Raw genomic sequence first — 14041 nt, forward strand, 5'->3', positions numbered from 1 at the left:
AAGACAGCACACTTCTTACACAGACTTATTCATTACTACTACTTTTTTTTGTGTATCAGAACATACCCACACCATTCAGTGCATTCATATGCAATACTAGATCTACCTTTCAGAAAAAGGAAGGCCAAGGATATTCTACTTTGTCATAGACATCACCTTTACTGTTTTTCCAAGCATGACAACTTAAGTAAAAAAAGTCAGAGCACAAAACATTTTGAAGTTTCAGCTACCACCATTTGTGTTCTTTTGTGATAGAAGTTTATACATTTTTTCTGAAAACCCTCCTCCTGAAACTTAAGTGGACTTTTTCCAAAATGCTTTACAGGAGAAAGAGCAAGTTAGGCGTAAGTTCAATTTTGCCTAGAATTCCCAAAGTTACAGCTACATCTGGCAAGTTTCACATCTTCAATTTAATCACTCCAAATTAGAAGCATTTAGTTAATGCCAATTAATTGTTCACTCAAGCCCTGCAGGGGAAAAAAATATGCTCATGAATAGTTTATAATGCTGTCTTTGGAAAGAAATGTATTAAAGCAGCTAAAGAGTTTCCCATGCATCTGGTTTACTGGCTACCAGACAGATGAGGGCTAAAGTCACTTTGACTTTCTGGGGATCTTTTGAGAGGACAAGTATGTGCATGCACCAACTGTTTTAGCTGGGAGTCAAACACCTCAATGTTAAACAGCAGCCTACAGAAGCATTCTCCTCCAGTAAGGGGTTACTCTTACTGCTACTTGCTAGAAATGGATTAAAGAATTGCTGTAGCTATGGATGTACCCAAAACAAAGCTGTTTTCAGGTAGGGGAATAGAATGAGCAATTTAACAGTGCACATGAAAAGCTTGCATCTTTCACTGACTTATTCACTTCACAATCACTGACAAGACTGATGTACATATTTCTGCACCTGCAACTGTAAAAGCAGATAAAATATTTAATATGTCATTTACAATGTATTTTATCAGCTTGGCATACAGATGAACAGACTATATCAAAGTAGTTGAGTTATAGGCTTGTGGAGGCCCTGCAAAAATATTACTTCAGCTATCTGCTAATTAAAAAAAAAAAAAAATCAATTTGCATTTTAGAAGTGATACAATTCCATCTACCACAAAATACAAAGAGCTGCAAAAACGTATACCATTCCAACAACAATGTATATAAGTTATTAAATAATGATCTGATTTAAAAGAATATAAATGAAGCCTTTAAGTAGGTCTTTTCTACATGCATATTATTCCTCATTAAAGAAAAATATGTAAAAAGGCCATTGGTAATTGCTTTGTTAACCACTGTAGAAAACGCCAATTCTCTGGTCACAGACGCCACTAGTTTAGCACTTAAGGTCTCTGCAGTGTTACATGTGATTATTTTTAAATACTGTTAATTCTATTACTCCATTGGTAAAGAATGTGTGACTTGGAATATGGCAGTCTTCATATTGAGAAGGCAGTGATGCACAGTTTTATAATTATCCAGAACAGCACCCTCCGCTGCTCTGTACTTGTGGCTCATCATCAATGATCTGTACACCTCGCCTTGCTGTTCCTGACTGACTGGAGCCATTGCCTCTTGCTCTTTCATCCACTTGAGCAGTTTCTATCATTCCTGTAAAGAATGAACTGTATTAGATGACATTCCACTGCATTTTTACAGAAGACTCTGCTATCTTAATCTATCTGAACAATATGCACAAAGTTCAGCAGGAGTGGTTGGTTCCCCTATTTGTTATGCAGAACTAAGTATTCAGGTATCACATGGCATAGCTGCAAGAACATATTAAATCTTTTTTCTAAAGCACCCAACATCCAGCTGCTCCTGGTAACTAAGGGAGACCTTAGAGATCCTCAGGAGTCCTGGAGTTAGCAACTTCAAAAGCTAGATTTACCCAACCAATCAACCACGAAACTCCACCCTCCCAAAAAATCCCCCCAAAAAACCCCCAACCAACTACCTCCTCAGAAATGCAGGAGACCTTTTCCTTAAATTCTTTTATCACAGAAACACAACTAACAGGATGACTTGCTTGTGTTGCATTTTCATCCCACATACCATGATCTTTACAATTTGTTTAGATTTCTGTATAAAATTTGCATCCTTACCGCTTTGAGTTTATGATTTGTAATTGACATCATTTGAGAAGATTTTTGAAAGATGTTGAAACAGAGGGTTTGAATCAAGCAGTGGTGAGAGCAGTAATATGATGCTTGATTTGGGTTACTAATTGATGATAAGTGGAACAGCAGTCGGTGCTCCAACAAATGACCAAGACATTTTTGGAGTACAGCATGGATTTGCAATATTGTAAGCATCCATACATCAAGCTTCCAGAGCTGTTACAGTACACATGTGGCTCGAAGTAGACTGAAATGAAGTCAGTTTTAAGTAGTAATTTACACTAAAGCTTTTCTATATGGCATTAACAGCATTTCTGAAGCATTTTATGCATGAGCTCCTTACCAACAAACTAGTTAATACTTACTTTTGCAAAGGTCAAGAAACAGTTCTTCAATTCCTTTGTTCTGTTTAGCTGACGTATGATAATGTTTTGCTCCAACAGATTCAGCATACCTGTAGAAATGCAGATATGGAGCTTCATTGTAGTAAAGGGCTCATTCTTTCTAAGCCACTTTACGTGAAGGAATAAGATGATCACAAGAGGTTTTATTCTGACTTCAGAGCTAATCTACACATGCTTATTTAATACAAAAAAAGGAGTTTTGTGTTTAAAACTGCCAGGACTAATGCAACACACTAGATGAAATTAAGAAAATTTCATGTCTAGAAATGGACTTAAACTGTAAATGTTGACTTTAATCACATACAACTCTCAAGCTACAGTTTGGTCAGCCAGGACACCCTGTGACTCAGATACTAACAGAACACTCAACAACTGGCAGGCATAAGCATAGCTGGCTGCTGTGTTAACAGCATCACGAGTTTATTACTCCAGCATAATTCTGCAATGACTGCTTCGATCAGTAATAGGTGTGACTTACGTTTCTGCTTCTTGCACTGAAACATGTCTCTCTTTTTCCAAGTCTATTTTGTTACCTGTTGGAAACAAGTTAATCTTTTAAGTTTTTGCACTCCAAAATTACCCAAAAAGAAAGCAGACATGTAACCATGGTACTCCATTTTCTCAAGCTGTCCCAGTAAAGACCAGCTCTTACACAGGTCTCAATTTGAAGGACAATATGATTTGAGAATCTCCTTTCACACAAGCATTTATAGGCAATGAAGATTAAGTGTTACTTCTGTAGAGAGATCAGGACAGCTAAACGCCTCCATATAAGGCACCTGATTCAGGCTTTTGCTTTTCTTTTGCAATTTATTAGCACCCTCCCTGTGCTGCAGAGGTACTTTTTGTAGAATGTCCACATATCTAACCTCATAAAAGTGTTTTAATAATTAGATCTGATTTAAACCTAAACCCAGAATTTCTGTTGCTTTCAATTTGCGTTGAAATATCCAAGCTTTAATCCAACCTGCAAGCACTTAATTATGAAAACAGACAAGCACCTAGTCTATGCCACTTTGAAGCCACGAGTTTGAGTACTTGAAAGAAGGATAATATACATTTTTTTGTTAAACTACAGCCTGCAGGTGTCTGTACCACACACTTCTAATAGTGCATAATTAAACAAATTATTTTTTCAATCAAACTCTCATGTTCCTCAATGTCATCTACTGAAACATCTAGCTCCAGTTTAATTTTAAATATCTAATATAAAATCTTACCCCTTCACATGTACAAGCTGTCAAAGCAACATTTGGGAGATGTTATTAATCAAAAGAGATGCTTCCAATTCAGTCATGTTGAAAAAGACTTACCTACTATACATAAACAGATTTCATTTCCCAACATTTTTCTTAATTCCTTAACCCAGTTTTTTACCTGCAAAAAGAACAGATGTGAGTTTGTTTTCACTTGGTATATATTAACTTAGGCAATGCAGAACCATCCCACTTCCTTCACTAACCATCTACTCTAAACTTAAAGCAAAGATGTTTGGAGCAACTTAAATGGAAAAATATTCTTCAGATAGCTACACATAGCTCTTGTTTAGCAGGTTTTACTTTGCAGGTGAAATTAAGAGTAAATGACTTAGACAAAATGGTTTAATTACTCCAGAAATATAACTCGCCACACTCAATATAACAAGTTCACTGCATGGGCCACTTTAGGTCAGACATGAGATCTTTTATCAACAGGCACTTACTGACAGATCACAAATGGTACTTAAAAGGTAGAGGCACCTGAACTGAGTTTTTCAGGTGAGATTATAACAGATGTTTGTTTCCTGAAAGAACAGATGGGACAAGCATGTTGACTCAGCTCATGGTAAGGCACCTGTTATCAAATCTGTTGTCATGCTTTGGAAGTTGTATGATCACTACATGCTATTTTAAGGGAGTAATTGTGAAGAAAGGCAATCACTTCAAGAATCTAAAAAATAAGTTAGGCTACATGATAAAATAGTACTTCTGCAAATCACCCTTACCTCTTTTTTCTGCAGATTTACCCACCTGTGTTTTGGTATCATAGCATTTTACTAAATAGGGCTCAGCATGAAAAGGCACAAGTTGAAGTAGTACCCACAAGTCATCACCATTCTGCAGGTGGGGACAAGTGTTTAACTGCTAGCACAAGTTCTTTATTTGCCCTGCACCAGACTATTTAAACTAGTTAAGCTGTTGTGGAACTGTACCCTTACACTATTTCTATTGCTGCTAACCCAAGCCTTGCCCATACAACCACAATTTCTTACCTCTCTCTCCACATAAGTTCAACTGGTTTTGCTAAAAGCTAGTTAGAGATAAACTTGCTTAGAAAAGAGTGTCACCAGTTTTCAGCTGAAACATCCAATAGAGTGGTCACACAGATTGACACCGGTTGGAAAAAACTCACCTGATCAAACTGATCAGCTAATACAGCCACAAATAACTAGCCATCAAACTACATGTTTTGATGAGGATTTGAAGAACTAATAACTTATCACAGAGAAGGTAATGTCTCCACTATCATGTATTGCAATTTCAGAGTTCTCAGATCTGTAAAAGATCATGTCACTTAATATCTTTTAGTAATTTGGTTTATATAGTAAAGATCAGTATGGCAAACCATGACAACAGTACAGGTTTATATTTACAGCCTGTCACAGGTAACTCACACAGCTACATCAGAGATTATTCTGAGTTGGAAGGGACCCACAAGGATCATGAAGTCCAACTCCTAAATGAATGGCTCATACAGGGATCAAACCAACAACTTTGGCATTATTAGCACCATGCTCTAACCAACTGAGCTAATTCTCTGGTGTTCTTTGAATAACCTGATAGCAGGGAAGTCAGTCATCAAAAGAATACTAATAAGGTGTAAACTTCCATTACATGATCTACATTTGCAAATATAACATATACATTGCTGAAAACAGAAGACTTCTCTTTACATAGATCACAGATTATCTTTCAACCTGTTTACAGTTTAGACATAAAAGCTGTCCAGTACCTTTTGAAAAGAGTCTTCATCTGTTATATCATATACTAGAATAGCGCCATTAGAGTCCCTGTAGTAGATAGGCCCCAATGCATGAAATCTTTCTTGACCAGCTGTATCCTGCATTTAAAATACACTTGTTAGCATTTAAAACAAAGCAAACAGTACTTCAAGGAACTGCAAATACTTAGGAAATTTTACTTTATTAAGAAGGCTTACTATATCTCAAGTGTTAGGCACTAAGTATTTCTTTTTCAGAAAAATATTCTAATTAGATAACAGGAAAATAGGAATGTAAACATACCCATATTGCAAGGTTTACTCTTTTTCCACCAATATTTAGTTTCTTTGTAAGAAAAGATGCCTGGAAAGCAAAACAGATTAGAGTTAAGTTTTACACACCAAACACATAATTTGAGTTCAGATTAATTTATTAATAAAGCATCAGAATCAATAAAAGACAAACTTCCAGATCGAAAGACACTGTAAGCAAGAAGGCTAAGTCAATACTAAGCCAGTTAGTCATTTCACTACAGTTTGCCAGCAGCCTATTCTAAATAAATTTGGGTTAAGCCAATAATTTACTACATCTTTCTGCTGTTGTTTTGAATTATTTGGGAAGGATAAGTTGTGTTGAAAGAGTCTGAATTCACTGATAAGTCTAAGCTGAACTCAAAGCATTTCACAAGAGTACATGAAGTTTGGGTAAGAACTAACCTAACAGGATTTTTAATCTGCAGGAATTAGGCAAATTGTTCACTATTAGTAAGCTACTAGAACCACAAACAACTGTTTTAATTTATCACTAAATATCTTGGAACATTAGTATTTCACAAGTTTCCTTGTATGTAACTTTTCCCTTTTTTTGCTGAAGTGAGCCCACAACTCACCCTCATCTGCTTTTTTCTGTGGTTTTGTTTGTTTGAGCTGAAAAGCCTGAGAATAAGCATACAAACTGCTTTAGAATTCCACTACTTCTGGAAATGTTTTACAGGACCAGAGCACACTGGAAGGTTAAACTAATTTCAGTAACTCGGGTAGCTCCGGTTTTCTCCAAGCTTGCAAGATTCACGTTTTCAAACCACCTTTGTTACCAAGTCTGTAATTTGACAGCTACAAAGGGAATATAATTTAATACAAGTTTAATGGACCAGAACAGGGTCTCAAGGTGTTGATACATTAAGAACCTGCTCCCCCCATTCTAAAGACTAGCAGTAACATGTTAATATCAAACAATTCAGTTACCAAGGGCTAACTTTTGTCTTCTGCCTTAAATTATAGTCAGTTTTCCTTCCAGTTTTACCTCATTTTGCATTTGGGTTCAAACAAGTACTGAGTGGTATTTTATGATACATTCACCACAGATTATTTTAGGCTGGATTGTAGCAGCTCAAGAGGGGCTCTCTGTATGAGCACTGACCAGCCACAGAACCAACAATCACATGTGTGGAAAGTGCCATGGGCGAGATGAGCTGCTTGAACCAGCTTGCTGCTTAACTATACAAGCACCAGTACACACACAGAATACCACAATAGTTCAGTGTACACCAGCTTAAACTGCTGTCAAAGTGCCTTTCTGGAGTGCTCCCTGTATTACAGTTAAAGTCATCCAACATTCAGTTGCTAGAGCAGTTCCTGCTCTTCAGCTACCTCCCTAACATCGACTCTGGCATGTGATTGACCAAAGATAAGATTATGAAAAAAAACTTTCATCTTTAAGTTGTACCTTCCCCCAAAGCTTTCCACAAAGCCTTATGAACAGAGCAGACAGAGGGAGAGAGAGAGAGAAAAGACCAGAAGAAAAACACTCAGACACTTTCCAAGAGCAGATAGCAAAGAGCTAATCACTACAACCCTTGTGTTCAACATAACTAAAGCATTAACTACACTCCCCCCCCAGTCTACAGTGAGGGGATGTAAGTCAAAAGTCAGGAAAAACTTCCAGACAGCATGTTAAATGGATTTGACCCTCTAGCCCAACTGTAACAAACAGCTTAACAGAAGAGTAGTAAATCTTCAGCATCAGAAAACTTTTCATTCTTTAAAAACTCTACAGAAAGTAGTTGATGTCTTTCAAACAGCTGTCCCTAAGGATTAACTCATCAATAGTCTTCATAATTCGTTCTACTACACCACAATTTAAAAGCCAAAAGCTTAGAGGCAAGTACAGAAGTTTTAATTCACCAACACCCAGGCCACGTGGAGAGAAGCTATTGCTAGGCACAATGAACCAAGCTTACCTGACAATACTTTATTGACCTGCTGTACTACAGTACTCAATATTCTACTGAGAAAATCTCAAAAGAAAAGCTCTTCTGAGCAACATTTGCTATATATATATCTATATATATATATACACCCAATTAAAAAACCCAATAGTTTGACAGTAGGTTTATTATTGGAGTAATTCCAGCACAGTTCACTTGATATCAATTTATAGCTTCTAATTATTGTATCAAGATGAGAGCACTGACTTCAATGTTTCAAACGATGGGAACCAATTCGAACTGTCCTGCCAGGTCTGACAACAGGTTATGAATTATATTAATTGTATGCAAAAACCCCTACTTTTCCCGCCTCAGCTTTTTCACAATATTGTAACTAGATGTTTCCTTGTGTGAATCAGTAACTACCTTAACTTCAACCTGCAGGTCCATCAATATCTTAAGTATATTATGTGATAGTAACACAATTACAGCAATACATCCCAGCAGCCTCCAAAATCAGAGGAGGCTCCCGTGCACTCTAGTTAGCATTGAGAGAAGGGGAGTGTGGAGAGAGGAGAAACTGCTGCCTTTTAGTCGAAGTCTTCTGTTACTAGCACAAAAGAAACTTTGCTATTTGCATATACAAAAAATAACTTCAGAGTAGAATAACATCACTAGATGTAGTTTCCAGAAGGCTACAGTCTCACTACCCTTTTTGTTGCAAACATATTGGAATAAAGCACTATGCCATACTTTCTTTTTTCAACTTAGACAATATTGTGGATGGAGAGCCTCTTGTCTAAGTATCTAGTGATCTTTTCATATGATTCATCATTGTCACTCCTTTGCTGGACCAGGAGCAAAGTATTTATCTAATTTCGGCTTTATTGAAACAAAAAGGAATTTGGTGCAATACTTTGAACCGTTGCCATGAAACAAAGTGACCTCATCAGATTAAGCCTTTTATCTAAAAAAAAAAAAACAAAGGATGCTTTGCAAACGTTACTTCGTATTGCTTAATCAGATAACTTAAAAATAAGATGAAGAAAAACTAGGGTATCTTCTAACTTAATAGTGGAAGAACTTCAATTTTGTTCTAGAACTGTAAAATGTGGGGAAATAAAAATAATAAAGATAATACTTAACAAGTGTACATGATGCACAGTAAGATTCAAGAGCAGTTGACATTATATTTTACAATCAGTAAGATGCATATGTGGCCAAGGAGGCTCAGAACAGGAAAGCAAACAACTTGATAAACAATGTGCAGTCAGTTAAAAGACACAGATAGCAACCACAAACCTGGTTATGATGGAGAAACAAAATCTCAGTAGGAACTGCAGGGACGTGCTTCCACTCCTCTATACACCCCTCTCCAGACAGTCAAAACCAAAAGCTCTGGAGCCACACTATCTACAGACATTTTCCTACCAGCATTTTAGAGAATTTAAAGGTGTGGTTTATGATATTTGCGACCCAAGTCTGTATTGCAACCCACTTTTTGCTTATAATTTTAGGTTTTCCACTACAGATTTAAAGAACAAGAAAACCCAAACAACAAACATAAGCTTCATCATATTACAATCTACTTGGACCTACTCTTGCAACATGGGATATGAGAATTCAGCTACACATGATCATTTTGATGCACTTTAACTGATTGTTTGCTCAATGCTACACTTCTGCTGCACCTCTGACACCTACAAGTTACCAGGCATCTCTGTGGCATACCAAGCATCAATTACCTCTGTGGCACGGCAGCTACAACTAGCTTCCTGTAAATACCTTGCCTCGTAAACCTACCAGCAGATTAACCCAAAACCTGAGTACGAACACAGCATAACAATGTCTAAAACACATTCTTCTTACCTATTCACAGCAAAAATGGCCCTACATTATCTGTTTATGAAACAGTCCCTGTATTATTTCTAGTGCATCTATAATGCTGCTTTGGTTTTAAGGGAAAGTTTTACTATTAATTACTTCTGAGATACACAACTCAAGAATTTTCCCCTAAATGCATGGGAATAGCACATAACAACCTTAAAGCTCTTTTTTTTTAAATCACCTGCTATTTCTTCCCTACTTCAGGCAACTGAAAATTAGTTCAAAACCCACTACTAGTGCACCAAGTCACAGAGTTTGTTTCTTTATTTAAAAAAAAAAATTGAGTGGTGTAAACTGAATCCACACCTCCACCTATGCAAGCTGACATCCTGAAAGACTTAACACACCTTAACACAAACTTCAAAACATGTTTTCTGAGACCACGTACAGTACAGTTTATTCTGTACCATCCATCACTAACTAGTAGGTCATGAACAAAACCCACTGTTTTCAAGCAGGCACTGTGTCACATTTCATCAGTGGGAATTCACTTGGTAGTTCTTTATAAATTGGCAGACAGTACTACTGAGAATCCAGCCAAAATTCAGGGAGCTGTCGTGACAAGCAGTTAAGCTTTAAGAATCTTTCCCGTTGTTAAATCATAAGCCATTTTGTGAAAGCTGTTCTCCTTAATCAGTAAGGTTTAGATAGTGCTAGTGTTAGGATTTGAGAACATGAGGAAGACTATGATTAACAGAAACGCAGCACATATGAAACACTTAGTCATCAGTCCACTAACAATGATTACAATAACAACGTTACTTTTGCATTATACTTTCCAAGATTTAAATGAAGACATTCATATACATAACTGGAAAAAACGGAGCAGTTAGTATGCAAAGTAGAAACGAGGCCTGAACATATCGAAGGCTTAGATATGAGGCGTGAAAAGAACGAGAAAATTGGCTTCCAGCGAACTCGGCAGGGGACAGCCACCATTAGCGAGCGGCGACGGTGACTCCGGCTGCCACTAAGCTGTAAACAAGGCACTGCCAGCAGTCCGAGGAGGTGCGCAAGGTGAGTAGAGAACAACAGCGGGACCCCCTACACCACCACCACCCCCCCCCCGCCCCGGCCCGCACCTGCAGAGTGGTGATGTGCTTATCGTTGAACTTGTTCTCGCAGTAGCGCAGCACCAGAGAGGTTTTCCCCACGCAGCCCTCCCCGAGCAGCACCACCTTGAAGGAGAAGCTGCGGCCCCCGGCCGCCGCGCCGGACCCCGCCGCCATCCGCGCCCCGCCGCCGAGCCGCGCCTCACATCAACGGGCCGCACCGCGGCGCCGCCGCCGCCCACCGGAATGGGAGCCCGCGGGTGAGCGGGAGCGGGGCTGGCGGGGATGGGAAGGCACCGGCAAGGCCGCGGAGACGGAGGCGGAAGAGGAACACGGCAACCAAACCTGCCCCGCAGCCACGGCCCCACAGCCCCTAATGGCGGCTCCTTCCTCCTACGTCACGCGCCGCCCGGTCACGCGCAGCCCCCGCCGCCAATGGGAAGGGGGGGACGCGGCGGGAGGCCCCGCCCCCTCGGCGGCGGCTGGGCGGGGCCTGCTGGGGGCGGGGCCTGCGGAGGGGGCGGGGATGCCGCGGGAGGCCCGCGCTCCCGCAAGGATTTGCCTGTGAGGCCGGCGTTCTGGCTTCCCGGTGCAAGGCGTCTACCTACCTCCCGAGCGTTTCCCCGGGGAAACCGAGCGCCCCTAACAAACGTCATAAACATCACAGGCACGGATTTTGTGCGATTTTCGTTCTGTGAACTAAGCTACACTAGTCTCTAAATGTTAGCAAAATAGAAGTCTGTAATAAAGTAGTTTAAAATAGGGACGTGGGAGCAGGTGAGGAAAAAGGCACAAGAAAAACGTTCTCCTGTCGAGTTCCTTGATTGCAGGGGTCCAGTAGTTTCATACACAAGAACTGGATAACTGCCTTGTAAAACTGGGTATCACTCCTTAATTAAAAGTAATCCTCACAAACCGATCCAAACGACTGCAGTACAACCTCTCTCTAGTGATCATTTAGTGGTAAGAAAAATAATGCTTTTGAAAAGGCTTCGTAGCGCAATTTCCTTTTTCTCTATCAGACAGTATTAATGCACTGTTGTATGAGAAAGAATAGAGGAAAGAACAGAGAATGCCTCCCGGAGAACAAAGATTGGGTTTCCTGAAGTAAGAAGCCCTGTCACTGAACAGTGTTACATTTACATGCAGAATGAATAGTTTTTATTTCCTCCAGAGGTAAATAAAGTGAACCTTTTGAGTAAATAGAGGAAGTGGGACAAGGGAAAAAGATCAATGCAGACGCGATCATCAGGTGTATCTTTTCTTTAAATAAATTTCCAGTTTTATTAGCACATAAGTGCTTTCAGCAAGTTGCTATAAAAATACTGTCTTGCTGGAAAGCAATGCTGGCTTCTGTCAGTCATGCCTTCTGTGGACAGGCAATAAAACTGACTGGCATGTTAGTTATTCTTTCAGGCTGAATAGAAGAAGGAGGAAACATGGAGTTTGGATTAAGGTTGCCAGAGAAAATGGAAGTCAGTGCTCATGAGTACAAGCTGCTTGCAGGGCCCAGCAGGTTGAGGCTTTCCTGGGTAACTGCTGGCAAATGCATCTGCTGCGACACAGGGCTATGTTTTCAAAAACCTTCCTGTTCTTGCAGCTTTTTACTGTTTTCAACAAAAATAGGTTCCATGTACATTCTTTATAAATACATGGGACTGTACTGAAGAATACACCGGATTTGTACTTTTCAGTTCTTCTTTACATGGAAATGTTCCATATGCTGATACATCTGATTTATTAAAAGGGTACTTTCTGCATGGGTGATTTTTCATCAATCCTAAGTGTATTACTACACTGTAGTGGAAATAGAGGCTACCTTCCAGTGAGAAAAGAGAGCTGAAGCTTTGGAAAGGGCTGCACATGAGATGCCCAGTATGAAGTCCATGTGCTGAGTGCACCTGACAGCACAACTGTGAGCGCTGTTTTTCTAACAGAGGGCACACCACAGCAGGACACCAACTGAAGCTCAGTTCTGGTTGGCTATTTCTCAAAGAATCCTCTGCCGTGGTGAAGAGTCAAACGATGCATTTCCCACTGACAGTAGACTGCTGCAAGTAACTACAGTATTCCATCATTTCTGTTCTCCTCTCTGGTATGGAACCTGTGATGACTGATTTTGTTGTATGAGAAGTCCTTTACTTTCCAAAACTTCAGTCAAAGGCTGATCTGTCTGAAAACAGAAAATTCTGTCAGTGCTACCTGAAGTGTAATGTTTCACTGTAATCTCACACACAACTTTGTAAAATCTGTAGGTTTAACTATCTGACTGTTACCAAGTTATTTTAATTGTGTTAATTTAATTTGGGAAGTGTTTATTTTGTTTCAGAGAATTTGAGATGAGAATAGCTCTTTTTCCTTCAATTTATTTTGCTTCCCCTTTTTACACAGCTCCCTAAAAACAGTTGTACAGACCTTCTGTGTCATCTATGTTGCTGATTACATCTGCATGAGAAATGCCTTTCAAGATATATTTTATATTTCAAGAAGATGCTACAATACTCTATATGTTATTAAACCAAAACAAATTGTACTACAGCATCCACTGCCATAACCTTTGATCATTTCTGGTAAGACTTTACTCAAGTGTTTTATTTCACAGGTGATGTCATCTCTAAAAGTGAAAATGATGTGCTTCTTTCAGCTTGCATTATTAGATCTCCTTACAAAAATATTAAATGTGTTAATTCTGCTGTGAACTTAAGTGTATGCAGTAGCTGTCAGTGTAGATACTTTGGTAGGTCAAACCCACAATAGCATAAACGGTACCTCCCAATCTGTGGACAACACACAGCTCATTTCTGGGATAATTATGTATTGAATATTATAAAGGTAGCAGTTGATTTGTAGATAATGTCAGTCTTATATTTCCATTTTTTCCTTTGGAGAATATTTCTCAGCATAATTTGATATACTTGCAGCAAAATGCTCTGATTTTATTGGATTTGCTTGGAAAATAATCATATTACAAAATCTTGGCCAAATAATGTACAGTTGTGTAAGTTCAATGTCCTTAAGAGTACAAGATGTCCACAAAAGCAAGAAATCAGAAGAGGGAAAAAATCCCAACCCAACAATAGCAGCAAAACCACACTTAAAATGAAGTTAATAATACTGTCAAAAAGAAAGATTTAGGTACAAAAGATACAGAATAAAGGTGAAGAGCAAAGCATGTGAAAAAGAAAAAAGAAAAGAAAGAAAAAAGAAAAGAAAGAAAAGGAAAGGAAAAGGAAAGGAAAAGGAAAAGGAAAGGAAAAGGAAAAGGAAAAGGAAAAGGAAAAGGAAAAGGAAAAGGAAAAGGAAAAGGAAAAGGAAAAGGAAAAGGAAAAGGAAAAGGAAAGGAAAAGGAAAAGGAAAGGAAAAGGAAAGGAAAAGGAAAGGAAAGGAAAGGAAAGG

At 38.9% G+C, this 14041-nt stretch overlaps 1 protein-coding gene across 1 annotated transcript; it reads right to left on the reverse strand.

Moving 5' to 3' along the window:
* Positions 1–131: 131 nt before the first annotated feature.
* On the reverse strand, positions 132–11050 carry RAB21 (RAB21, member RAS oncogene family). Its single transcript, XM_042017752.1, has 7 exons — positions 10676–11050; positions 5804–5863; positions 5512–5619; positions 3834–3897; positions 2999–3053; positions 2482–2570; positions 132–1607 (listed from the first exon to the last, which is right to left on the reverse strand). Exons 1-7 carry the CDS (start codon positions 10820–10822, stop codon positions 1471–1473), a joined length of 660 nt encoding a protein of 219 aa, XP_041873686.1. The 5' UTR covers positions 10823–11050; the 3' UTR covers positions 132–1470.
* Between the last annotated feature and the right edge of the window lie 2991 nt (positions 11051–14041).

This window comes from Corvus kubaryi, unplaced genomic scaffold, assembly GCF_017639235.1.
Source record: "Corvus kubaryi isolate FWS band 111438036 unplaced genomic scaffold, C.kubaryi_AGA036_p1.0 137, whole genome shotgun sequence".
NCBI lineage: Eukaryota > Metazoa > Chordata > Aves > Passeriformes > Corvidae > Corvus > Corvus kubaryi.

What these genes read in the sequence shown, in the direction of transcription:
- RAB21 (XM_042017752.1), bottom strand. Translation starts at nt 10,822, where the DNA reads ATGGCGGCGGGGTCCGGCGCGGCGGCCGGGGGCCGCAGCTTCTCCTTC. An exon ending in GAGTAAACCTTGCAATATGG is followed by an intron (nt 5,620 to 5,803) that starts GTATGTTTACAT and finishes TTTTAAATGCAG; the next exon opens with GATACAGCTGGTCAAGAAAG. An exon ending in TCAGTGCAAGAAGCAGAAAC is followed by an intron (nt 2,571 to 2,998) that starts GTAAGTCACACC and finishes GCATTTCTACAG; the next exon opens with GTATGCTGAATCTGTTGGAG.